Below are 27,676 nucleotides of genomic sequence, written 5' to 3'. Positions count from 1 at the left end.
TTTTGCGGATCTTGCTTACCATGTATTTTATTGGATAAATAATGAAGAAGGAACAATAAAGGTGCAGTTTCTGGTCAAAGGTGATTCTCAACATGTTGATAGTGAGGGATTAAGTGATGGTAATGCCATTTAATTTCAAAGGGAGATGATTGGATTATGTTCTGTTGGACATGGTAATTGCATGGCATGTGTGTGGTGCAAATTTTACTTGCCACTTATCAGCCCAAGCCTGAATATTCTCCAGGTCTTGCTGCACATGAGCACAGACTGCTTCAGTATCTAGAGAGTTATGGATGGGGCTTAACATTGTTCAAGCATCAGCGAACATCACCACTTCTGACCATATGATGGAGAGAAGGTAATTGATGAAGCAGCTGAAGATAACTCGACCTTCAACACTACCCTGAGGAACTCCTTTAGTGATATCCTGGGACTGAGATGTTTGACCACTGACATCTTCAATCATCTGCCTTTGTGCTAGGTATGACTCCAACCACTGGAGAGTTTACCCCCTTGATTCCTATTGACTCTAGTTTTGCTAGGGCTCCTTGATGCCAAACTTGGTCAAATGCTGTTTAATGTTGAGGGCAGTTACTTTCATCTCCCCTCTGGAGTTCAATTATTTTGTACATGTTGGGACTAAGGCTGTAATGTGGTTAGATTGAGTGGCCCTGGCAGAACCCAAGCTGAGCATTAGTGAGCAGGTTATTGCTGAGTTAATACCACTTGACTTGTTGATGACTCCTTCAATCACTTTACTGCTGATTGAGAGTAGACTGATGGATGGTAGTTGATCAGTTTGAATATGTCTTTTTTTTGTTTTCAGGACATACCTGGGCAGTGTTCCACATTGTCACATAGATGCCAGTTTACCCCCTGAATTCCCATTGACACTAGTTTTGCTAGGACTCCTTGATGCCAAACTTGGTCAAATGCTGTTTTAATGTCGAGGGCAGTTACTTCCACCTCCCCTCTGGAGTTCAATTATTTTGTACATGTAGTGAAATTGGAATAATTTGGCTTAAGATGCAGCTAGCTCTGGAACAGTACTATTGATGGAATGTTGCCATAGCCTGTGGCCTTTGTGGTATCCAGTGTTTTCAGCCATTTATTAATGTCATGTAGAATGAATATAATTGGCTGAAGACTGGCACCTGTAATGCTGGGGCATTCTGGGGGAGGCCAAGATGGATTTACTTGGTACTTCTGGCTACAGATTGTAACACATGCCTTGTCTTTTATACAGATGAGTACCCATCATTGAGGATAGGGATACTTGTCAAACCTTTTCCTCCTGTTAATTCATAGAATCATCGAATCCTGACAGTGCAGAAGGAGGCCTTTTGGGCCATCAAGTCTGTACTAGCTGTGTGATAGAGAGATCCCAGGCATGCCCTTTCTCCTAACCCTATGTATTTACCCCACTTATCCCCCTAACCTGCACATTTTAGACCACCAAGGGGTAATTTAGCTTGGCTAGTCCATCTAACCTGCGCATCTGCAGACTTTTAGAGGAAACAGGAGCACAGACACACAATGTGTAAACTCTGTTTGCTACGAAATAAACCTGTTGGACTTTAACCTGGTGTTGAGAGACTTCTTACTGTGTTTACCCCAGTCCAACGCCGGCATCTCCACATCGTAAACTCCACACAGGCAGTCAAGATCTGATCTGTTGGCTGTGGAATCGCTTAGCTTTGTCATTGCATGCTGTTTCCACTGTTTGGTATACAAGTCAAACCTGTATTGACGTTTTATTTTAAGTATGCCTGGTGCTGCTTCTGGCATGCTGTCTTGCACTCTTCATTGAACCAGAGTTGATTCCCCCTACTTGATGGTAATTGTAGATTAGGGGATATGCCAGGCCATGAGGTTACAGATTGTGGCCATCAGCAACAGAATTGTATACAAATACAGTGTCTTGTGAGTTGCTAGATGTGTTGATCACCATGGTGGTGCACAAAACACCATGTTAAATGGAATAGATTTTAAATGGATCTAACAACTCAAAACTAGGCCATCCGTAAGGTGTTATTGCTTCATAGCTGCAGTGGAATTATGCACAGCCGCAATCGGTAACCTCATGGCCTGACATATTTGTGCACATCCCCGTTGCAATCAGTAAAAAGCCATAAATGATTTTTTTTTTGTGTTTCATCAGATGCATAAAACACACATCAGATGCCATCTTTGGGCACGCATTTTGTCATCTGAATGAAACCTTCACTGGATTTTCCTGTCATTCTAAACTAGATTAGCACATCAGTGGAGTTGCTTCAATTCATAGTGATGTGGACATACCACAGATTGTTGTGACTGAGTTTTTATTGGTATGCAAAATTATAATTTAAGATTAAGGATCATGACTCTTCCTTTACAACTGCCTGAAGACCTTGAGGGTAACGGGTAGCCCGTGTGAGTAGTGTGGATACAAAACTGGCTCGGCCAAAGAAGACAGAGGGTAGCAGTGGAAGGTTGTGTTTCTGAGAAGGTAACAAGTTTCTTCAGGGAACAGTGCTGGGACCTTTGCTATTTAGAATATATATAAATGATTTGGAAGAAAATGTAGTTTGATTAGTAAGTTTGTGGATGACACAAATGTTGGTAGATTTACGGATAGCGATGAGGACCGTTAAAGGACGCAGCAGGATATGGATCGGTTGGAGACTTCGGGAGAGATGGCAGATGGAGTTTAATTCGGACAAATGTGAGGTAATGCATTTTGGAAGGCCTAATACAGATAGGAAATATACAGTTTATGGCAGAACCCTTAGGAATATTGAGAGGCAAAGGATCTGGGTGTACAGCTACATGTCACTGAAAGCGGCAATGCAGGTGATGGAAGGCAATCAAGAAGGCATAGCCATGCTTGCCTTCATCAGCCGGGGCGCTGAGTTTAAAAATTGGCAAGTCATGTGGCAGCTTAATAGAACCTTAGTTAGACTGCACTTGGAATATAGTGTTCAATTCTGGTTGCCACACTACCAGAAGGATGTGGAGGCTGTGGAGAGGATACAGAAAAGATTTACCAGGATGTTGGCTGGTATGGAGAGCGTTGGAGAAACTTGGTTTGTTCTCACTGGAACGACAGAAAAGTTGAGAGGCGACCTGATAGAAGTCTGTAAGATTATGAGAGGCATGGACAGAATGGATTGTCAAAGTTTTTTTTCCCAGGATGGAAGAGTCAATTACTAGGGGGCACAGGTTTAAGGTGTGAGGGGCAAGATTTAAAGGAGATGTACGAGGCAGATTTTTTTACAGAGTAGTGTGTGCCTGGAACTCATCGTGGGGGGAGGTAATGGAAGTGGATCCTTTTAAGAGATGTCATGACAAATACATGAATAGGATGGGAATAGAGGGATATAATCCCCAGAAGGGTAGGGGGTTTTAGTTCAGTTGGGCAGCATGGTCGATGCAGGCTTGTACTGTAATTTGTTCTTTATTATATTCACATTTGGGGAGAAAAAAGGTTGTACTCCAATATTATTAATAAATGATAGAGAATATAACTAATAAAATTACATTCCAGTCATATGTTTCTGGAAATTTCCTATGGGGCTATGGTTAATCTAAACAAGGATTAGATTTTAGATGGATATTTTCTGCCAATATATGTTGCCAGCTATACCTCAGTGATACAGTAGGTGGCATGCTACATAGGTCAGAAGAATACAAATATGTACAAAATGCTTAAAAGATCCCAGTTTGCTTTTGTACGAAGCAAACTGGGATCTTTTGTACAAAGCAAACTGACATTTTGCTTGATTAATTTGAACAAAAGGCATTCATTTATAGTTGAACTTTAGAAAATGCTCTGAAGCAACCAACCAATGTGTGGCACAGTGGTTAGCACTGCTGGATTTACAGACCTGAGTTTAATTCCGGCCTAAGGTCATTGTCTGAGTGGAGTTTACATGTTCTCTCCATGTCTGAGTGGGTTTCCTCTGGGTACCCCCATTTCCTCCCACAGTCCAAAGATGTGCAGGTTGGGTTGATTGGCCATGCTAAATTATCCCTTATTGTCAAAGGGATTAGCAGGGTAAATACATTGGGTTACGGGATGGGGCCTGGGTGGGATTTTTGTTGGTGCAAGCTCGATGGGCAGAATGGCCTCCTTCTGCACTGCGGGGATTCTATTCTGTTCTATTCTAATGCAGGGAAGAGGATGCCATTTGGCCCATCAAGTCTGCATTGACTCTCCAATAGAGCATCCCACCCGGGCCCTGTCCCACGATCCCACATATTTACCCTTACAATTCTCCTAACCTACATACTCTGGGACACTAAGGGTCAATTTAGCACGGCCGATCAACATATTACTCACATGTTTGTAGTGTGAAAGAAAACTGGAACACCTGGAGGAATCCCATGCAAATGCCACACGGTCAAGGCCAGAATCAAACCCGGGTCCCTGGCTCTGTGAAGCAGCAGTGCTAACTACTGTGCTGCAAATGTTGGATTTCCAGTGGCATCCTCTACAGAAAATTAAAGGATACATTCTCTTTCTCATTTGTCTTTGTTATGTTTCTCTGTCTTCTTCTGGCCACCTGGTTATGGGGAAAAGGCAGGATTAGACTGTTGAGTTGGACGATCAACCATGATCGCGATGAATGGTAGAGCAGGTTTGAAAGGCCAAATGGCCTCCTCCTATCTTCTGTATTTCTATCTCCATTTCTCTGTTATGCTCATCTGTGTTTCTCCCTTTTTTTTCCCTTTACTCTTTTGGTCTTTTGCATTTCCCCTTTTGGTTTGGGAGGTGATGTGATGGAGAAGGTAACTGGTAAGAGCTACATCATGTTCTCCTTCAGCAAGTATGGGTAACTTTGTTTTATGGCCTTCAGCTGTTCAGATGTTGACTTTCTGCTGTTGCCATGGCTCTCTTGCTTCCTTCTCTGTCCCTGTTGTTCCATCATCCTATTGATCCTGTTGTAATTGGTATAAATCATGTAGCTATTCCCAGCTGAGAACTGTTTCTGAATTGATTGAAAAATTTACTGAAAAAAGGAATTCAACTGATCAGTTTATGAGCTGCTTTGTTATAGAATCATACAACACAGAAGTTGACCATTTAGCCTATTCTGCTTGTGTTAGCTGTTTGAAAGAGCTTTGTTCAATTATTCCCAAACTCCTGTAGCCCTGTTGTCTGATCATTATGACAAGTGGCTCTTACTTCTGTGAATTATTGTTCACTGAATGTAAACCTGTTTGGGGCTTGATGTAACCTAAGGGCTAAGAAGAGTGAGTGAATTAAAGAAATGAATATCAACGGAGAAGCACTGGAGAAACTTAACAGCCTAAAATCCAACAAATCCCTGCAACCTGATGGCCTACACCCTGGTGTTCTAAAATAGATAGTTGCAAAGATAGTAATGCATTAGCTATGGCTTTTCAAAATTCCTTAAGTTTGGGAATGATCCTGTTAGATTGGAAATTGGCAAATGTTATTTTACTTTTCAAGAAAGGAGAGAGAAAGAAAACAGTGAGCTACAGACCCCTTAGCCTAACATCAGTTGAGAAAATGCTGGAATCTATCATTAAGGAAGTATTAGCAATGTGCTTGAAAAGCATGTCTAATTAGAACAAGTCAACATGGTTTTAGTAAAAGGGAATCTTATGTGACAAATTTTAATTGAGGATGTAATGGTAGGGTAAATAAAGGGGAACCAGTAGATGTAATATATCTGTATTTCCAGGAGGCATTTGATAGGGGTGCCACACAAAAGGTTTATAGATAAGATGAAGGTGGAGTTTTCCTGCCCTGTCCAATGCGGGAATTGTAAAGGGCAGGACACAGACCATGCAAAAGTCTGTTAACTTTGGGTGGGAATTTTCAGACTTGGGGCGAGCGTGGCCGGATTTGGAGTAATATATTAACATGGTCGTAAGAATACAAACAACAGATTTTTTTTTTAAAGATGTGAAATATGTATTGATGTTCAAAGATGCCCAGAAAAAAAGACAGGAAGTTAGCATGTGGGCGCAGCAAGCAGTTGGGAATGCTTGTTGGCCTTTATTGCAAAGGGATTAGAGTACAAGAATTAAAAAAGTCATGCTGCAATTGTACAGGGTTTTGGTGAGACCCCATCTGGGAATATTGTGTGCAGTGTTGGTCTTCACGTTGAAACATGGATAAACTAGCATTGGAGCCGGTACAGTGAAGGTTCCCTAAATTGATTTATGGGATGATAAGAGGCTGAGCAAAAATTGGGCTTGCATTCTCTGGAATTCAGGAGAGTGAGAGATTATCACATCATATTTTGAAGGACTTGATAGGGTAGACATTGAGAGATTGTTTCTGCTGCTTAGGGAATCTAAAACGGAGGGTCAGTGTCTCACGATAAGGGACCCATCATTTAAGTCAGAAATGAGGAGAAATGACAAGGGTTGTGAATCTTTAGAATTTTCACCCTAGACGGTTGTGGATGCGCCATCATTGAATGCACTTAAGGCATAGACAGATTTTTGGTCTCGGCAATATTAGGAAGCAGATGGGAAAATGGAATTGAAGACTAAAGCAGCCATAATTGTATTGAATGGAGGCGCAGGCTAGATTGCTCATATGGTCTACATAATTCGGTCATGGAGTAACAGAAACACACAAAGGAAATTCCCCAATAGCCATAATCAAGCATTTTATTCCAGCCAGACTACTTCATGCTGAAGGTCTCACTTTAGTTCTTGTTTACGTGCAGGGAAAGGTGGTCCACAATTTCCTGCAAAGGTGCAATTGGTGATGCACATAAATTTTTCCTATTTTTTTCAAACTCAGTAGTGTATCATAAGCAGTACAGCCAATATACAGATACGTTTATGGGGAGTTCCGTGATTTGATGAATTACTTGGAACAGTACAGAAACAGAACATTTGGCTTCAAAGGTCTCTGCTGGTGTTTCACCTTCTATTTCTTTTTGCCTCATGTTGTTTTTGGCATCCTCTCACCCTTAAGATCAGTTTCAGTTTCTTACTACAATTAACGTGAAACTGAGGAACTCCCAGGATCTTAGCAACTTTTATTATTTTTACTGAACATGTAAAAGCAAGGTTAAGCTTTGAAGCAGCAGGAGTACAAATTCATTTCTTTTATATCAGTCCACCAAGAACTCTGTTTGTTATAGTTATTTCATACCATTTATTATATGGTAATTTGCTTCCAGGATCTTCATCCAAAATAGTTTTAATTTTCATGATTTATTTTGTGGAGATTGTTACTAAATGTGCAAAGGCATTATAGCGCATAGAGTTTTTAATTACTCTTTTTACCCTGGCCATTTTGCAAAATATGCAAAGAGAATAAAATGTAACTGATACAACAGTGTCGATGAAGAGTATATTCAATGACCCAGATTTTGTGGTCTGAAGAACTGACAGCACTCACTGTTGAATTTGGACAAAGCTATCTGCAAGTTTCCATCAATCTCTTTGGCATGGATTTACTTTTCCTGCCATTAATTTGAATCTGGCGCCAATTCGAAGTGATCTCGAGGCATCCAGCAACAATAACCACATCAGAATGAGTAAGCAGCAATTCAGAATTCTCACTAACAGCAAATCGGGAAACAAAATATACTGATTATTTGCTTTTTATAAACTTTACAAAGAGAAATATTGATTAGGACTTGGACATTAAAGTTATAGCCTGGATAACGAGTTGGTGAAGTCCGAGTCTTTAACAGGAATAGATTTATTCAGAGTGAAAAAACATGGGTCTATATCTCTTGAGTCCATCCCAGTTCTGTGTCTGTAAGTGTCTTTTTATATGTATTCAAGTAACTATCTAACTAATTTGTAAAAAACCTTTCATGAGATATGGGTATTGCTGGCTTGGCCAGATTGCTGCACTTGAGAAGGTGATGGTGGGCTGCTGCAGTCTTTGTGGAGTAGGTATACTGACAGTGCTGTTGGGAAAGGAGTTCCAGGATTTTAACTCAGCAGTAATGAATAAACAATTGTTTAATTCCAAGTGGAGATGGTGTGTTGGCCTTTATTGTTAGGGAACTTGAGTAACGAAGCTAGGATGTCTCACTGCAGCTGCACAGACTTAGCTGAGACCACACCTGGAGTGTTGTGTGTGCAAATTTGGTCTCCTTATCTAAGGAAAGATATACTTGCCAGAGAAGGAATGCAATGAACGCTCACCAGGTTGATTACTGGGACAGCAGGATTGTCATATGAGAAGAGATTGGGTTGACTAGGCCTGTATACACTGGCATTCAAAAGATTGAGAGAGGATCTCATTTAAATGTGTAAAATTCTAACACTGCTGAACAGACTGGATACAAACTGAGGGGTGAGGAAGTTTGCCAAGAACAAGGGGCCACAGTCACAGTATATGGAGTAGGCCACTTAGGATTGAGATGAGAAACCGTTTCATTTGGAGGGTAGTGAACCTGTGGAATTCTGTACCACAGAAGGCCACCGTGGCCAAGTCACTGAATGTATTTAAGAAATAAATAGATTTTTAAGCAAAGTCTTCAAGGGGTATGAGGGAGAACAGGGGAGCATGACCTTCAGATAGAAGATCAGCCATGATCACATTGAATGGCAGAGCAAGTTCAAAAGGCTAAATGGCCTACTCCTGTCCTTATTTTCTATGTTTCTGTTGGAGGGGAACATGCAGTTTTGGTGCACCCACGCATCATTTTAGGTGATAGAGATAGTGTGTTTGGAAGGTGCTGTCAAAAGAGCCTTGACGAGTTGCTGCAGGGATCTTATAGTTGCATTGCCACTGGGTGTTAGTCATGGAGGAGTGTACCTTTAAGGTGGTGGATGGGGTGCCAGCCAAGCAGGCTGCTTTTTCCTGGATTGTGTTGAACTGCTTGTGTTGGAGCTGCGTCATTCAGACAAGTGGAGAGTATTCTATTATCCTCCTGACTTGTGCTTTGTAGATTGTGAACAAGTTTTTTTTCAGGAGGGGGCTGGGATTAGTGTTGGTAAAGCCATTGAATGTCAAGGGAAGATGGCCAGATGCTCTCTTATTAGACATGGCCATTGCTTTGCATGTATGTGCTGTGAATGCCACTTCCACCTTGCAGTCCAAGCTTGAATATTGTTTAGCTCTTGCTGCATATGGACACAAACTGCTTTAGTCCACCTGTCCTTCATCTTTGTTCTTAACCTCAATTAATGCAATTAACAAATAGAATCAGAAATATCAAATATAAACAAAAATGTTTTATTATACTTAAAAACAGTGCACTTTTTAATCATAATGGAAAACGTTGGTATTTCATAAATATAAAATTAGTTTTCTAGGGCCAGGCAAGTTTTTTTGTACAATTAGAAAATCCTTTCTGGCATTGGAAAGCTAACTATATATTTGTATGATGTAAGCTTTTGGCATTATGATTAAAAAAAACCATAGCTTTGCCATTAAAACTCCTCCCTCGTGAATAAGTCATTGTTTTAGGGCACTTTTAGCAAGTGGTATTACAGTGCAAAGGGATACAATGAATAAACATCTGAACAGAAATGTTTGGAGGAATGGGATTAGCTGATTTGCTCATGCAGAGATCTGGAATATACATGATGGGCCAAACGAGTTCCCAAATTTAAATGTGAATATGTGGATATTAGAAGTTGCTGTCAGTTTTACAATGACATTGATGTCAAATGCTGACCGTTTCACTGATGTAACTGCAAAATCCAAGCTAGTATGTATGGGTTGTTGCAGGTTGGTTTTTGCATTATCCTTTCACAAATAGCTGCAACATCTATTGACTTAGCACATCTCTACAATTCATTCTTATGACATGGCTATTCGATATACAAGAACGCAAGAAATAGGAGCAGGAGTAGACCATATGGTTGTTGAGCCTGCTCTGTCATTCAGAATGATCATGAATAATCTTGGATTTTCATTTCACTCCATTCCACTGTCCCAACTGCTCTCCATTTCCTTTGATTCTTTGAGAGAAAAAAACTTGTATCTCCCAACCTCAAATGTGTTCAATGATGGAGCATCCACAGTCCTCTGGGATAGAAAGTTCCAAAGATTCACAACCCTTTGACTAAAGTGATTTCTTCTCCTATCAGTCCTAAATGATCACCCCCTTATCCTGAGACCATGCGCCTGTGCTTTAGGTTTCCCCAGCCAACAGAAGTGATTTTGTAGCATCTACCCCATCCAGCCCTTTCAGAATCTCAAATATTTCAATGAGATCGCCTCTCATTCTTCTAAACTCCAATGTTTATCTTTTGTAATTATGCTTGAATTGCTAGTAACATTTATTTGTTTGAGCTGGGCTCATTGCCTGCTGGAAGAATGTGGAAACTTTTTGCGAGTGTAAAGAAAGCAAAATGAACAAATATCAACAAACTCCAATTCTTTCCAATCAATTGATCATTTTACTTCCAGAAACAAATCTGGCTAACTCTTAACATGATTGGAAATGTTACATCCACAGATTACATTTTAAATTTGTTAAATAAATCATAGGGATAAAATTGGTCCTCTTGATGATCAAGAGTGGTCAGCTATGTATGAAATCTAAAGAAATGGGGGAGATGAGTTTTTTGCGTCCGTATTTACAAAGGAAATTGGCATGGAGTCACTGGAAATTTGGCAAACAAACAGGGAGGTCATGGAACCTGTACAGATTAAAGGGGAGGAGGTGTTTGCTGTTTGAGGCAAATCAGAGTAGATAAATTGCCAGGACCAGACAGGGTATTCCCTTGGACCTTGAAGGAGACTAGTGTTGAAAGCGCAGGGGCCTGGCAGATATACTTAAAAGTCGGTATCCACGGGTGAAGTGCTGGAAGATTGGAGGATAGCTCATGTTGTTCCATTGCTTAAAAAAGGCTCAAAGTAATCTGGGAAATTATAGGCCGGTAAGTTTAATGTCAGTAATAGGTAAATTATTGGAAGGAGTACAAAGAGATAGGGTCTACAAATACTTGGATAGACAGGGACTTATTAGGGAGAGTCAACATGGCTTTGTGCATGGTAGGTCATATTTAACCAATCTAATAGAGTTTTTCGAGGAGCTTACCAGGAAAGTAGATGAAGGGAAGGCAGTGGATGTTATCTACATGGACTTCAGTAAGGCCTTTAACAAGGTCCCGCATGGGAGGTTAGTTAGGAATGTTCAGTTGTTAGGTATACGTGGAGAGGTAGTAAATTGAATTAGACATTGGCTGAATGGAAGAACACCGTAAGAAGCCTGACAACACCAGGTTTAAGTCCAACCAATTTATTTGATGGTAAACTCACAAGCTTGTGAGTTTACCATCAAATAAATTGGTTGGACTTAAACCTGGTGTTGTCAGACTGCTTACGGTGTTTACTCCAGTCCAACGTCAGCATCTCCACATCAGTGGAAGAAGCCAGAGGGTGGTAGTAGAGGATTGCTTCTCTGAGTGGACGCCTGTGACTAGTGGTGTGCCACAGGGATCAGTGCTGGATCCATTGTTGTTTGTCATCTGTATCAATGATCTGGATGATAATGTGGTAAATTGGATGAGCAAATTTGCTGATGATACAAAGATTGGAGGTGTAGTGGACAGTGAGGAAGGTTTTTAAGGCTTGCAGACAGATTTGGACCAGCTAGAAAAATGGGCTGAAAAATGGCAGATGGAGCATAATGCAGACAAGTGTGAGGTATTGCACTTTGGAAGGACAAACCAAGATAGAATGTTCAAGGTAAATGGTAGGACACTGAAGATTGCAGTAGAACAAAGGGATCTGGGAATACAGATACATAATTCCCTAAAAGTGGCATCACCCTTAGATTGGGTCATACAGAGTACTTTTGAAACATTAAAGTATTGAGTATAAGAGTTGGAATGTTATGGTGAGGTTGTATAAGGCATTGGTGAGGCCAAATTTAGAGTATTGTGTGCAGTTTTGGTCACCTAATTACAGAAAGGATATTAATAAGGTTGAAAGAATGCAGAGGAGGTTTGCAAGGATATTGCCGGGACTTGAGAAACTGAGTTACAGAGAAAGGTTGAATAGGTTAGGATTTTATTCCCTGGAGTGTAGAAGAATGAGGGGAGATTTGATGGAGGTGTATAAAATTATGATGGTTATAGATAGAGTGAATGCAAGCAGGCTTTTTCCACTGAGGCTAGGGGAGAAAAAAACTAGAGGACATGGGTTACAGGTGAAGGGGGAAAAGTTTAAAGGGAATATTAGGGGGGGCTACTTCACTGAGTGTGGAATGAGCTGCCCAGATGAAGTGGTGAAAGCGGGCTTACTTTTAAGAAAAACTTGGATAGGTACATGGATGAGTGGGGTGTGGAGGGCTATGGTCCAGGTGCAGGTCAGTGGGACTAGGCAGAAAAATGGTTCAGCACAGCCTAGAAGGGCCAAAAGGCCTGTTTCTGTGCTGTAATGTTCTATAGTTCTATAATGCTTTAATAAACATGATTAATTGAACAAGGTTATAAGATCCCTATGAATCCCCAGAGTTGTACCTGAATTAATGTTTTACATGGAAAAATAGCAAATTGAGCTGCAGATGTGTCCTTTAAGTTCATACATCATGGCACTAACTCATGACCTGTGCTATTGTTTTACAGCCTGAGTGACAGGGGTGATAAACATAGCATTAATTCAGGAAATTTGCGTTTGTTATTGATAATGGGGACAGAGCTGTGATCTTGAGAACAACACAGAATCACAAGGAAATTGTGGTATGGTGTAAGCTATTTGCACCATCATGTCCTTTTTCTTCTGTTCTGTATGTAACGTGGTCTCGATAACATAAATATCTCCAACAAATTATTGTCCAGTATCTAGAGAAGTCTAAAATAGAAACTAAATTTTCTAGTTTTGTAGTAATTGACCATTGTGTGTGTGTTTTTAAAAACCTTAATCTTTATCTGTCCTTGCAGGAATGCTTGAATATGATCCTGTGAAAAGATTCTCAATACAACAGATCAGACAGCACAAGTAAGTTTCTTCGCGTCAGTAAAGTAGTTGAATACTAAGATGAATTAGAAAAGCTCACTTGCAGTAGCAGATATGATACATTGAGGTGTTTTGGTAGAAGAGTACATGCATGCTTGCTTATGGAGATCACTGGTGCTGATTCTTAGTTCTTTTTAGATTTAATTCTCACCTTTTTACTTATCAACACCTCTCCTGTAGGCACTGACGCCAGACTCCATGCTGAATTATGGTTTCACAGCTTCCAAGAAATTAGAGCACAGTGGAGTACTATTTGATTTATTCAGTTGGGTTCACTTTTAGTTCTCCAACTGAAAGTTTAGTTACTGTACACATAATTCTGTATCCCTTCCCCATTGCGTATTTTAAAACTTTTCTACCCTTACTGTTGTGGCTGTGTCTTGGCTGTCTATAATCTTGACCAAATCCTAACTGGCTCTGATAACTAAGTTTTCGTATTGTGCCTACAACAATAAACAAGAATGCTTTTCTATTTTGGTTCCTAAATAGTGACTATTTCAAACAGCCAACAGATAGAGAGACTATCAGCAAACCATGTGTGCCTTGACTTGAAGCTGAAACTATAAGTTTGTGTTTTTTTTAAGTGTGATATTTAAATGTCTGAATGCTATACCCTTCCTCTGAGCATGTTACATTTAATAAATGTCAGTACACCTTAGCTCAGAGTCTTGTGGGATCAGACATGAGAGCATAATGTTTTTCCTCTCCTGATTGCCAAATTTTTAAAAAAATTGTTTTTAAGTAATATAAACTTGAGATTCTTGTGCCAAAAATGCTGTTTGAGGAAATGTTTTGTAGTCTTTTTCTAATTGTGCAGTTTTGAAACACAAGTCCTTTCTGAACTAATGTCATTAATGTTAAAATTAGCAGGAACACACACACACACCCCTCAGAAGGAAAAATGATATCATTTTGAGCATCAGGGGCTCTAGGCTAAGAAATATGAACTTCTATAATGCAAATCCTAAGCTTGTTGCCCTTTTAGATTAAAAGATATTTTTGCCATCTCCTGTGGTTTAAGGAGGCTTTCCTGCTGTGTTATAAATCCGTTAGTTAGGTTTCAGGAGCAACAATTAGTTACTGGAGAGGGCTTGAATAACATGAAAACTGACTGACAGTGACTGAATTATAAATGAGATGATAGAAGCTATTCATCTAATTTGTCATTGAGTAATTTCACAGTCAACCTTGTTGTTTAGCAGGTGGCAGATCTGGGGGTGGGGGGGGGGGGGGGGGGGGGGCGCGTTGCTTGCACTGTGCTGTCAGTAGTGATGCTTAGTGAGATGGCCCAAATAACCTTTAGAATTTTTGCTGGCGTGAGTGCTGTGTTTTGACACACACCTCCACATAGTGTGGGTGTTTTTCCAAAAAAGGCTTGTAGGAACAGCATGGATTTTAAAGCAACAGGAATGATTGTCAATTTGCTTTAACTGCATTTATAACACAGTAATTTTGTGAAATTTGAACATCTGGGTTAAACTGAGAAAACCGTAACATGAAAACACAATCCAGAGGAACTGAGACGGAAGCGACAAACTCTTAATAATTAATCGGGAAGAAGAAACTGCATGCGAGTGTGAATGAAAAACAACCTGCTTAAGTGTGAGGTGTTGAAGTGATAGGACTAAAGCATAAAAATTAATATCAGAATGGAGAAGCAGGAGATACCCATTTACCCCTTTAATTCTGTTGCATCATACTGAATTTGTACCAAAACTCCATTTACCTGCTTTTGCTCCAAGTATTTCTTGTTACTTCTACCGAATAATAATCTATTAACCTCAGCATTGAAAATTTCAATTGGCTTACCAACCTTTTGTGAGTGTTCAAAGTATTTGCTGTCCTTTGTGTCGAGAAAAAGTGCTTTGTAATTTCATTCCTAACTGGCCTGGCTATGATTTTAGTATTAATTTATTTTCTCTGGATTTTACCCCGAGCAAAAGAAATAGTTTCCAATCTATCAACTCTTTTTCTTATTTTAAACATTCCAATTATATCATCATTCAACTTTTTAAACTCAGTAACATCCAACCTAGTACAGTATTGAAGTGCAGTAATCCAAAGGGCTATGGAACATTGGAGCTGAAACTTGAGATTAGGCTGGATTTTTTTTTGGGCTAACATGATTATGACAGGCCGAATGGCCTCCTTTTGTGCAGTGGATTTCTGGTTCTGTTCCAATAATTCAGTCCTTTAAGTACTGTTAACATTTTGGTGAATCGCTACCTTTCTTCCTTGAAGACGATCTTTATTGCCTGATGTACAATGCGGAAGTTGATCAGGGTGCACCAGGTGGAGTGTGCTCAGGACACTGTAAAACTGAAACATCACCTTCTGACTTCTGAATTCCAATCCTCCTCCTCCTCCTCCTCCTCCTCCTCCTCCTCCTCCTCCTTCTCCTCCTCCTCCTCCTTCCTTTTTCTTTCTTTCTCTCCCCCCCCGCCCCAATGCTATAGAGACTGATGCCCGACTAGATTACTTGACGACATTTTACGTTTTCAAACTTTGAATGTAACAAACTAAAATCAACATTGACTAATAATGCACAACTAATACACAAAGCCAGAGAAAATAGATCCCCCTTAAGCTTGTAATATGACCAAAAATCCCAAGTCATGCTTATACATTACACCATACTTTCTGCAGAATTATCAACTTTACAACCAAGAACCAGTCCCAATTCGCTCCCAGCTTCTAGTAGACTTGCTTTTCCCCTAGAGCAGTAACTCTCACTCCACCTCTTCAGTTCAATTCTTTTGTCCGTGTTTGGACCAAAGTTGTAATGAGGTTAGGAGCTTGTCCCTTGTGTCTCTTGCAGAACTACTGAATATGTGAATGAGTTAGTGCACAATTGAACAGTAGTCAGTAGTGCTGCCTCACAGTTCCAGGGACCCAGGACTGAAGGGGTGGTAATTGCCCGAGTTGCATTTTTGGACAGGAGATAGACAACTTGACAATTTTCCACATTGCCAGGTTGATGCCAGCTGTACTGGAAGAGCTTGGCTAGGGCCATGGCTAGTTCTGGAACTCAATTCTTCAGCACTATTGCCAGAAAGTTGTCAGGGCCTGTAACCTTTTCAGTATCCACTGTCTTCAACTGTTACTTGATATCATTCAGAGTTAATCAATTGGCTGGACTGGCAGCTGTGATGCTGGGGGCCCCAGGAGGAGGCCAAGATAAATCATCAACTCAGTATTACTGGCTGAAGATGGCTGCAAAATCATTGTACTTGCAGTTTTATTTTTTCATCACTGCTGTTGCACGTTTCCTCCTGTCATGTGTCATGCATAATCCTTTCTTACTGCCATCTCAATTTTCATGTCCCTTGATAGAAGCAAAATTGTACTCCTTTACTCCCTCACTGCCTGTCCGTAAGCTGAAGTGTTTTTACTTTTCAGCTGTGGTGCTTATTCCAAAAAATCTTTGTGCTGTTAACTTTTAAAGCCGGCACAGATGGGTTGAATGTCTGCTGTACTGGAACAATTTGTTCCTTTCAATACTTCCTCTTTGAACTGGACCTTGATTGTCCTAGGTGTGAGTTTCAATGAGCGATCTGTGGGGACACATCGCCAGTGCAATCCATGTAAGGCCTTAGTAGTCACCTTAGACTTCCAGACTTTAGGTAATTTGTGTTGACCATCTTTTGGTTCAGCAAAATTCATTTTTAAGTAATTAAAAAGGAATAAAGTTTGATTTACAATAGTTTATGAATTTCAAGTCATAGGGGCATGCCACTGTATTGTAGGAAAGTCTCATTCCAGCAAACACTTGTTTGAAATGTTCAAAACATTTTTAAAATTGCTCATGTGCTACTTATAAAGTTGGTTACTGGACAGTGAGCAAGTGGCTTTTCTTAATGCAGGAGTTGAATTTCCGAAAGAGCTTTTCCATCAAACGCTGGAAAGGATTCAGTTTCCTATTCAAATATTACAACCTTAGTTTGGGAAGTACTTTGATTTTTAATAAAATTGTGGGGTAGAAAGGGAAATGATGTCCCTTCATACAGCTCTCATGAGCTAGTTCCTTTCTGTTCTCCCCCATTTCCTTCATTTCACCTTCCTTCCTCATCCCACCTCTCTGCCTTGAACATTCCCATTACCTTCATTGTTCACTACTGTTATTTTCTTTTAGCATTTTTGCTGTTCCATTTTGAACACACATTGCTCTTCCTCCATTTTTGAGTACCATTGAGGCACTGTCAAATGCTTAAAGAACTTAAAGCAAATTCCTGACAAAAGGATTAGATTTCATTATCTGATGGGGTGGAGTAATAAGAGCATATGAACTTACAAACTAGCAGTAGGGGTAGACCATCTGTTCTGTCATTCACTAAGATTATGGCTGATCTTTTTGTGGACTTAGCTTCACTTACCCGCCCGCTCACCATAACCCTTAATTCATTTACTGTTAAACAATGAATATTCACATTTTTAAAAAACATTCAACTAGGTAGCCGCAACTGCTTCACTGGGCAGGAAATTGCACAGGTTTACAACTTACAACTTCTCAACCCAGTCTTAAGTGATTGTTCCCGCCCTGTCTGTGTGGTACACTAAATGTGCAGGTGATTATCAATAAGTCAGCGGGTGACACATGGGGAATAAGATGCTTGAGTGTGGGTAGTTATTGTCTTCCAAACCCCCTCCAATTATACAACTAGAGCAAGGAATAATTTTGAAATGCTAACAACACAATGCCCTTTAAAACGAGTCTTTCCATGACAAGGCATTGCATTATGAGGAAGTATGTATGAAGATAATGTAAAACAGAATGATGCCAGAATATTCTGAATCACTGGAAGGTTTGTGCAGTCTGCTTTTAAATGAAGATTTAAAAAAAATCATAAGCTATCGAGCTAATAGGCTAGAACAATTTCAAAAAGCAATGGAAATACTCTGGATGCTGTGGAATCACTGATGCTTATTTCTATATGAAAAGCACTTTGGTTCTTGGAAGGGCCAGAGTCATGAAGATCATAGATATCATTTGTAAGTTTAATATGCAGTTGCATTTGAGCTTTTTTATGTAATTTGCATTAGCTTGCATTAAAATGCTTGGAATAGTGTGTATTGTTTATTTAACCATCCTCAAAAATACACTTGTGTAAAGTAGCTGGTGCTGTTGCTTGAAATATAATCATTTAATATTAATTACTGTTCTTACAGTACATCAAAAGCCTGCTGTTTTTCACGGGCCCCTCATTAAGGGAAGACTTTTAAAATGAGTGACTTCCTGTTTGAAGGATGTCAGCCCAAGGGTGAATGAATTAATTGATGAAAGATTAGTGAGAGACTAGAAAATTGAGGTACCTCGCACAGGATGTCAAATTAATTTTGGCATTACAGATCAGTCAGAGAGAGACTTTAACAGCACTATAATTTACCCTCTAGGGAAATTTGCCACTGCCAAAAAAAGAAAATATCTGAAATGTTAATTGTAAATGAGCAGTACATCTAAACTTGCTAAAATGTCTGGTGTGTCCTCATTGTTTAGTTTTTGCATTATTTGCCAGAATAGTCCACCCCACATGTTCATTCCTTAAGTATCTTATATTTATAGCTTAATTATCTTTTCTCTTAGTTTGGGAGTGCATAGAAACAGTTGTAATGTTGAAATTTGCAGTTTACTTTCTAATTCTCAATTAGCAAATTGTACATAGAAATGTGGAAAATAGAAGCAGGAGCAGGCCATTCAGCCCTTCGAGCCTGTTCTGCCATTCATTTTCAACATGACTGATCATAAAATTCAGCATCCTGATTCTGCCCCACAGCCCTTAATCTCACGGGACCATGGGTTGTGTTCCATGCGCAATTTAGCTACTTAATTATGACTGAGTATTGTATGATTTTTCCAAATGAACTCTTGTAGGTTATATACTCCTAAATTTTGTTTGGGGATGGGTTGAAGGTAAGCTGTCAATAGCCACCATTAATACCTGTCAAAAACTGACTACTTTTGAAATGTCAAGCAGATTAGCATAAAAAGCTTGAAGTGATTTGTCACTCAGGGCTCTGACTAGATGGCACTGTGCCCCCATGTCCTCCTACCCTGAACCAACAATTATTGAGAACTTAAACTTTTCTGCTGCAATGTTAATTAGAAATGCCATGGAAAGTTACACTTTGTTTAATCGTGTGTAACTTGATAATGGCAATGTGATTCACAGTGTTTTCATGAACATCAGAACTGACCCTGAAAAGATAATGTTGTGCCGCGGTAAAACGATTAATTAATAGATTTATTTTAAGCTAATTTTTAATAATTGTTTGAAGATGAGTTTTCTTTTTCCAAAATGTATTGACTTCATTCCATGTGTATGTTCCAATTTTTAATTTGCTTTATGTAAACAAAAAGTTTTTTTTTATTTTGGTGCTTTTTGTTTCCTGTTTTGATTGCTTTAAAAACCCTTTGTGATTAGCTGATTGGTCAGTATGATGACATCACTCCAGCTCCATGCTGGAAATATACAGAAAAGAGCTCTGCAAACAGTTGCAGTACCACTGCAAGGCAATAAGGGTTGAACTTCCCGCCAGAGAGATTGCCAAGGATTTTAGCTAATCTTAATCAAAGTCAACACCGATTGTTCATGCTTCACTGTTGACCGCAAACTCCAAGCCTTTGTCTGTTATGTGACTTGTAGATTTTTCTTTTCCTGTTTCTTCTTCTCCGTAACAAGAAAATATCTTCAAATCAACGAACTGCAGTAGTGAGAATTGTGGGATTTTGTGTAAATCTCCACATTTATCGCCAAGACTCCGACAATGCAGGGGAGAAACCAAGAGATTTCTCCAATTAAACCAGTTCAAAACAAAATCAGTTGTCAGATTGTAAATTCATTCCTGTCCCTCCCACCCCAAGGCAATTCTATTTACACAAAGACATTATTTGCAAATTTGGCTAGGATTCCAAGTAGATGCTGCAACACCTTTCAATTTATATATAACTTAACTGCTAGAATTTTCTCCTTGTAACATTTTTGAAAATTGAATTTTGATTTTGGAACTTGATTTGTTACTTTCTAGTTGTGTAATTTTAAAATGGGAGTCTACTACATGTTGGGTGAATAAGCTTTCTTTTCAGAACTATTTTTTTTTAAAATCACTATTGGGGAGAAAAATGTACAAAAGCTTTAAGATCATGTTTTTAGCTAATGAAACACCCTTTTCCTCCTGAAATACAGTTGGTTTCGGAAAAAACATCCTCAGACAGAAAATCTTGTTCCTATTCCTCCAAGCCCAGAGACCAAGGACAAGTGGAGAAGTATGACAGTGGTGCCTTACCTGGAAGACTTGCATGGTTATAATGATGAAGAAGATGAAGATCTGATCAATGAAGATGAAATAATTTATACTCAGGATTTTACAGTACCAGGTAGATATTTAATCTCTCAGCTGTTTCTAATGCTGCAAAATAGTCAATAAGTTATCTCACCATCGTACATTGCTGTGAACTAACATTTCAGGTTATTGACCTGAAATGGTAGCAATGTTCTTCTCTCCATGGATGCTATCAGACTGATTGATTGTTTTCAGCACTTTGTTTCATATTGGGCTTCTAAATTCCACAGTGTTTTACTTCTACAGATTTGTATGATTTGCTAATTTAGATAATTTGCACTCTGGTTAGCAATTTGGCAAGGTGTTTTCTAAGGTCAGATAGGTTTCGGTTTTCTGCTGTTCGGGCCCTTTGCCTGTACGAATGCTTAATATGCCAGTTGTAAATCTGTAATATTTTTAACGGGCATTTTAAATGTATTAATGCTTCTGTTAAAAAAATTTCTGATCCTATTCAGGCTTTTTTTGTGTTTGCTGATATAATTTCATAGAATTTAACTTTTATCCATGGTAGAAGGGCAGTTTTTCAGTGTTTGAGCTTTTATAGCATTAGAAACCATTTGAATAGAGTTGATTAACTACTGTGACACCCTAATCGCATCACTCATTTTGTGGTTGCACGTTTCACTTCAATTCTGTTAATATAAGATCTTGCTCTGGAAGAACTGAAAGAAAGAAATTGCGCTTCATACTGGAGAAATACCCTTAAAACCCCGAAGCCTTCATCTGGGTTTAACCGAATTAAGAAGCCTGTGGCAAATTTGGTCAGATATTGGGAACTTCTTCCAATGACTGATGCATGATAAATGGATCATGAGTTCTACTACATTCATGTGCTTTATTCATTGTATTAGCCAATGACCTGGTAAATGTGATCATAGTGATTTGTTAACCAATGTTCTTTTTTCAGGTTGTTTAATTGGCATTTTAAAGGCAAGTAACAAATTAAACCTACAGACACTTATAGACTCAATAGCATTCTCTTCAGCCGTAACAAAATAGGTGTATAACCGGTAAGAAAGCTGCAGAGTAGTCTCCCTCATTTACTTAGTCTATCTTATTAGTATGGCAAGCCAGTGTGTTTGTTGGTATTCAGCTTTTGGCTTGCTGTTCAAACAAGTGGCAGATGAAGCTGGATAAATTAATGGAATACATTTTCTCAGAAAATTTATTAGTGATGCATACAGTTGGAGAAATTTTTAAATAGAGCAAAAATGTGATTCCAAATAAATGTTATTTTTATAATGAAGTTAGTTTTGCATCATTGCCCATTCAGTGAGCAACTACATGAATATTAAAGTGTGTGCAATGTATCCACCATTAAGGACGTCCCAATGTTTATCTGTAGGAAAATTAAGTGATATAAATTTAAGCTTATTTATTAGTAGGCTTAAATCAACACTGCAGTGAAGTTACTGTGAAAATCCCTGTTCGGGTACACTTAGCATGGCCAGTGCACCTAACATCTTTCAAACTTTGGGAGGAAACCGGATCACTTGGAGGGAACCCACGCAGATACTGGGCAAGCGTGCAGATTCCACACAAAGTGACCCAAGCTGATAAGATAGAATTGTGATACATTCACAGTTTATTCCACACCATCATGGATTGACTCAGTTAATAAATCTCCGGTTGTAAGATTTTTGCAGAGAATTATCAAGCAGTAAAAGTTTCAGAAATGCATCTGACAAATGTTAAAGGTAAAATAAGAACATAAGAAATAGGAGCAGGAGTAGGCCATCCAGCCCTTCGAGCCTGTCCCGCCATTCAATAAGATCATGGCTGATCTGTTGCTGCTCAGTTCCACTTTCCCGCCCTCTCCCCATAACCCTTAATCCCCTCTCTTATCAAAAACCCATCAACCCGCGTCTTAAAAATATTTAGCGAGGCAGCCTCCACCACTTCAACGGGCAGAGAATTCCAGAGATTCACCACCCTTTGAGTGAAGAAGTTCCTCCTCAACTCCGTTCTAAACCGCCCCCCCTTTATCTTGAGGCTGTGCCACCTAGTCCTACTGTCTTTTTTGAGCGGGAAGAGTCTTTCCACCTCTATCCTATCCATCCCATTCATCATCATATACGTCTCAATGAGATCTCCCCTCATTCTTCTAAACTCCAACGAGTACAAGCCCAGTTCATTCAGCCTCTCCTCATAGCTCAACCCACTCAACTCCGGTATCAGCCTAGTAAACCTCCTCTGCACTCCCTCCAAGGCCAAAATATCTTTGCGCAGGTGCGGCGCCCAAAAATGCACACAGTACTCCAGTTGCTGCCTCACCAAAGCCCTATACAGCTGCAGCAAGACCTCCCTACTTTTATATTCAATCCCCCTCGCTATGAAGGCCAGCATCCCATTCGCCTTCCTGACCACCTGTTGCACCTGCAAGCTGGGTTTTTGCGACTCATGCACAAGGACCCCGAGGTCCCTCTGCACCGTCGCCTGCTGCAGTTTTTCGCCCCGTAAGTAATAGTCCTTCCTACCATTCTTCCTACCAAAGTGGACCACCTCACACTTGCCAACATTAAATTCCATTTGCCATTTCCTGGCCCATTCGCCCAGCCTATCTAGATCCTTCTGCAGACTCTCCACACCCTCCGCACAATTTGCCGTTCCCCCAATCTTGGTGTCATCAGCAAATTTCGACACTCTACACTCGGTTCCCTCCTCCAGATCATCTATATAAATGGTAAAAAGCTGAGGCCCCAGCACCGACCCCTGGGGCACTCCACTAGTCACCATCCGCCAATCCGAATAGCACCCGTTGACCCCCACTCTCTGCCTCCTATTTGACAACCAATCCTCTATCCACGCTAACACCCTACCCCCAACTCCATGTCCCTCGACCTTCTGCAATAACCTCTTGTGAGGCACTTTGTCAAACGCCTTCTGAAAATCTAGAAAGACCACATCCACCGGCTCTCCTCTATCCACCGCCCTAGACACATCCTCATAGAACTCCAGTAAATTTGTCAGACACGACTTCCCTTTAATGAAACTGTGCTGCGTCTGCTCTATCAAGCAATTCCCTTCAAGATGCCTCGCAATTTCCTCCTTAATGACAGATTCTAACATTTTACCTACCACAGACGTTAAACTAACCGGCCTATAATTCCCCGCCTTTTGCCTGGCACCCTTCTTAAACAACGGCGTAACATTAGCCGTTTTCCAATCATCCGGCACTTCCCCGGAATCCAGCGACGTTTGGAAAATAACCACCAAGGCATCCACTATCACCTCCGCCATTTCTTTCAGAACCCTCGGATGCATTCCATCCGGTCCTGGGGACTTGTCCACAATCAGCCCCTCCAGTCTGTCGAGCACCGCCTTTCTAGTAACAGTAATGTCATTAAGACCCTCCAGTCCTACTACCTTTCCATCGCTAACACCCGGCAAATTATTCACGTCCTCCTCCGTGAAGACAGAAACAAAAAAGTTATTCAATACCTTAGCCATATCCCCATCCCCTACCACTAGGTCCCCTTTCTCATCCTCTAAAGGACCAACATTCACCCTAGCCAGCTTCTTCCTTTTTATATATTTATAAAAACTCTTGCTATCCTTTTTTATATTAAGCGCTAGCCCAGCTTCATAGTTTCTCCTACCCTTCCTTATCAACTTCTTTGTCAATCTTTGTTGACATTTAAACCTCTCCCAATCCTCTTCTCGCCCACTACTCTTAGCTACTCTAAATTCCTCCGCTTTTAGTTTAACACTTTCCTTCACCTCCTTCGTTATCCACGGCTTATTACCTCTCCTCCTACTATCCTTTTTGACCATCGGAATAAATTTCCGTTGAGCACCAAGAAAGATCTCCTTAAAGATCCTCCACTGCTCCTCAACAGACCCTCCCTCCAACGCGCTCTCCCAGTCCACATTTGCCAATTCTTCTCTCATCCTACCGTACTCCCTCTATTCAAACAAAGGACACGTGTCCGGGAACCCACTTTCTCCTCCTCCATCTGCACCAGAAACTCCACCATACAATGATCACTCTCCCCAAGAGGATCCTTCACCACAGGGTCCCTAATTCTACCCGCTTCATTACATAGCACCAGATCCAAGATAGCTCGCTCCCTCGTCGGCTCCAACACACACTGTTCGAGGAAACTATCCCGGCAGCATTCCAAGAACTCTTCCTCGAGCCCCCCACGTCCAACATGGGTCGACCAATCAATATGCAGATTGAAATCCCCCATAACTACGGCCGTCCCATTCCTGCACGCCGCACTTATTTGCGCGTTAACAGCCCGCCCCATCTCCAGATCATTATTCGGGGGCCTATAGACGACACCCACCAGCATCTTCCTCCCTTTGCTGTTCCTAATCTCCACCCACAACGATTCCACCCTCTGCTCCTTGGCTCCAATATCATCCCTTGCTACTACCGTGATGCTATCCTTAATCAGCAGAGCTACGCCCCCCCCTTTTCCCTCCTGCCTATCCTTCCTAAACACTTGATAGCCCTGTACATTCAGCTCCCAGTCCCTGTCACCCTGCAGCCACGTCTCTGTAATGGCCACCAGATCGTATCCATTTGTGTCAATCTGTGCCATCAGTTCATCCACTTTATTCCGAATGCTTCGTGCATTCAGATAAAGTGCTTTCATCCCAGCCTTCACCTGGACCCTATTTGCCGCAACGCCACCAACTATACTCACGCCCCCTACTCCCTCTATTATTGGGACATCCTCGGCCTCTTCCCTTACATGTACACTCTCCTTAACTTTAGACCTCGTAAGGTCACCTACCCTCGCACCCTCCCCCCCCCCCCCCCCCCAATTAGTTTAAAGCCCTGTCTACAGTCCTCTTTACTCGATTCGCCAGCACTCTGGTCCCAGCACGGTTCAGACCAACCCCATCCCGCCTGAACAGGTCCCACCTACCCCAATACTGGTGCCAATGCCCCATAAATTCAAACCCATTCCTCCCACACCAATCCCTGAGCCACCCATTCACTTCCTTAATCCTGTCAACCCTACGCCCATCTGCACACGGTTCAGGCAGTAGCCCAGAGATAACCACCTTGTTGGTTCTACTTTTTAATTCCATTCCCAGCTTTTCATACTCCCTCCCCAGATCCTCAGTCTGCATTTTGCTTACGTCGCCGGCACCCACATGAACCACAACGACCGGATTCTCACCCTCCCATTCCAGGTTCCTCTGCAGCCCAGCTGCGACATCCCGGACCCGAGCACCAGGCAGACAACACACCCTTCTGTGCACTTTGTCATTGTGACAAAGGACAGTGTCAATACCCTTCACCCCACTATCCCCAATCACTACTACGTTCCTTTTCCCTTTCTCTTTGCCTATGTCCTGCTGCAGCACTGTACCGTGTGCAGTTTGCTCACCAACCTCACTTGCCTCGTTCTCGTCCAGCCTGGAAGCAAGAACCTCAAACCTGTTATGCAGATTAAGAGGCTGAGGCCTCCGCTCCTCACCCCCCTTCCTCCCAGCAGTCCCCTCTTGTTCCTGACCCTTAGAGTTAGCCAGTCTAGCGGGGGTGGATGTCACTTGCACCCCATTGACAATGGCACCCTCTCTCCCCCTGATGAGCCTCAGTGTCTGTAGCTCAGAGGCCAGCTCATTTACCCTGAGCTGGAGCTCCTCCAGCAACCTGCACTTACTGCAGACATGGTCACTGGGATGAACCCTGGGGTCCACCAGTTCCCACATCATACAGAAACCACACATCACATGCCCCTCCATTATTCACTGTAGTAGTTTTGAAAAAAATTTTTTTTGTTTTTCAAAAGAACTCACCTGGCCTTTTTTCCTTCCAGCCCTTTTTGATATTAAGCCCTAGTAGCTCACTCTGCTTCCCACTCACTCCGCTGCCCGCTCAGACGCTGCCCGCTGTCTACACCAGGCCTCCTTTTAAACCTGGCGCTGATTTAAAGCTGATGGCCCACAACTGCCTGCTAACCACTCCCTCAGAATTCTTAAAGCAGTAAATACAATAAATAAATGCTTTAAACAGTTCTACAAAGAACAAAGTGCTTTAAACTTATTTTAAACAGGTAAAATCTTAGCTCTCTCTCTGCTCCTTCACTCGTCTGCTCCAGCAAACAATGGAAGGCTTCTGTCAAAAATGTTGTTTGGCAATGGTAAACTAGATTACTCCAAGTTTCTCGATCATCCACTTTGTTCCAGAAAATCTCAAGATCTCTGAGCTTGCCTTGGAGTACTGGCCCCGTTGGTCTGCTGCCAGGATGCCACATCCAGACAGCTACTATGCATCCAGAGCCATGGAGACCAAATCTCAAGTAGACCTTAACAGGCTTATAACGCGCTCAGTTGGCTACCTGTGGCGAGAATTGGGTAACCCTGCAGCTTCTGTACTGCAAATTACAGATTGCATCGTTTTGTAAAATGTGCCACTCTTCAAAGTACTCTTGTTTCCAGTATATAGCCTGGCAAACAATAGTTTGCCCCATTTAAAGTTTTGGAAATTTAGAACCTGAAGATCCAAGCACCCTTTATTCAGATGCTAGCATGCCGACAAGACTACTTAACATGGGCTTCATGATCAAACCCAATCGAATTCTTGATAAACATTCACATTACCTTCACTTCACAATCCTTCACTTTCAGTAGGTGTTTCTGGATAGGTATCAGGGACAGGCAACCCTTTTTCTTTTCTTTTTCCTTGTCCCTATTCTTTGGACTGATAGGCCAATTGCCTTGACTTTGCCTGAGGTAAACATTGACTGGGAACTGAAGCTGGACCTTCCTGACCTGTATTACTCGGGATTGTCTCTTAAATCCATTAGCCATCAAGAAACAAAACCATCCCTTCTACAGAAATGTGCACACACAGTCCAGTCAAGTGTAGGAAAGCTTTCCCTCTAAGGGGAGAGTAAGTATGACTTCTGATTTGATTGGAATGTCAACTCAAGGGTACTTGTTTGAAGTTGCTGTGTTCAGGTTTAAAACTGACATTGTAAATGGTCTTCTGGCTGGAGAAACTGTCGTCTTTTCTCAATGGAAATGACAATTGGACACTTTCTGTCACATGGCTGATCACAACACCAGTTTTACACCCAGCAGCAAGTGGAAAACCTGCCCGTTGTCACCCCGGTTGCCCTTTTGCTCAAATATTCTCGTAGTGGATGGCCTTTAATCCTTTTATAATAAACAAAGTACAAAATAAAGTTCTGATTTGCCAGTGTTCATTACATCCACCAAGTTCTAATTTCCAGATTCTACTTCTAGCAGCATGTTCTTCTGCTTAAAACGGGCAGCTTCGTACTTATCTTTGTCCTCTCTGAGAAATATATATCATTTCTACATTTAAACTGATATTTTTGAGAGTGTAACACACATACTTACAGCCTAATGCAAATAAGGTAAATTGCTATTCAGACTATAAATAATATTCAAGTATTTTAATAGAATATATTGATTTAGATTTACTTTACCATGAATTAT

At 40.9% G+C, this 27,676-nt stretch overlaps 1 protein-coding gene across 3 annotated transcripts in view; it reads left to right on the top strand.

The window, feature by feature from the left end:
* Positions 1 to 27,676, top strand: part of stk11 (serine/threonine kinase 11) — a 136,526-nt gene that overhangs the window by 52,888 nt on the left and 55,962 nt on the right. For all 3 annotated transcript variants that reach the window (XM_080212850.1, XM_080212849.1, XM_080212848.1), the window contains exons 7-8: positions 12,835 to 12,892; positions 20,092 to 20,282. In XM_080212850.1, the coding sequence (XP_080068976.1) occupies positions 12,835 to 12,892; positions 20,092 to 20,282 (249 nt within the window). The remainder of the gene's footprint in view (positions 1 to 12,834; positions 12,893 to 20,091; positions 20,283 to 27,676) is intronic.

Source organism: Carcharhinus amblyrhynchos, chromosome 26, assembly GCF_965287045.1.
Source record: "Carcharhinus amblyrhynchos chromosome 26, sCarAmb.v2.hapA, whole genome shotgun sequence".
NCBI lineage: Eukaryota > Metazoa > Chordata > Chondrichthyes > Carcharhiniformes > Carcharhinidae > Carcharhinus > Carcharhinus amblyrhynchos.
Note: the sequence above shows the minus strand (reverse complement) of the source record. Positions and strands in the feature narration are given on the sequence as shown.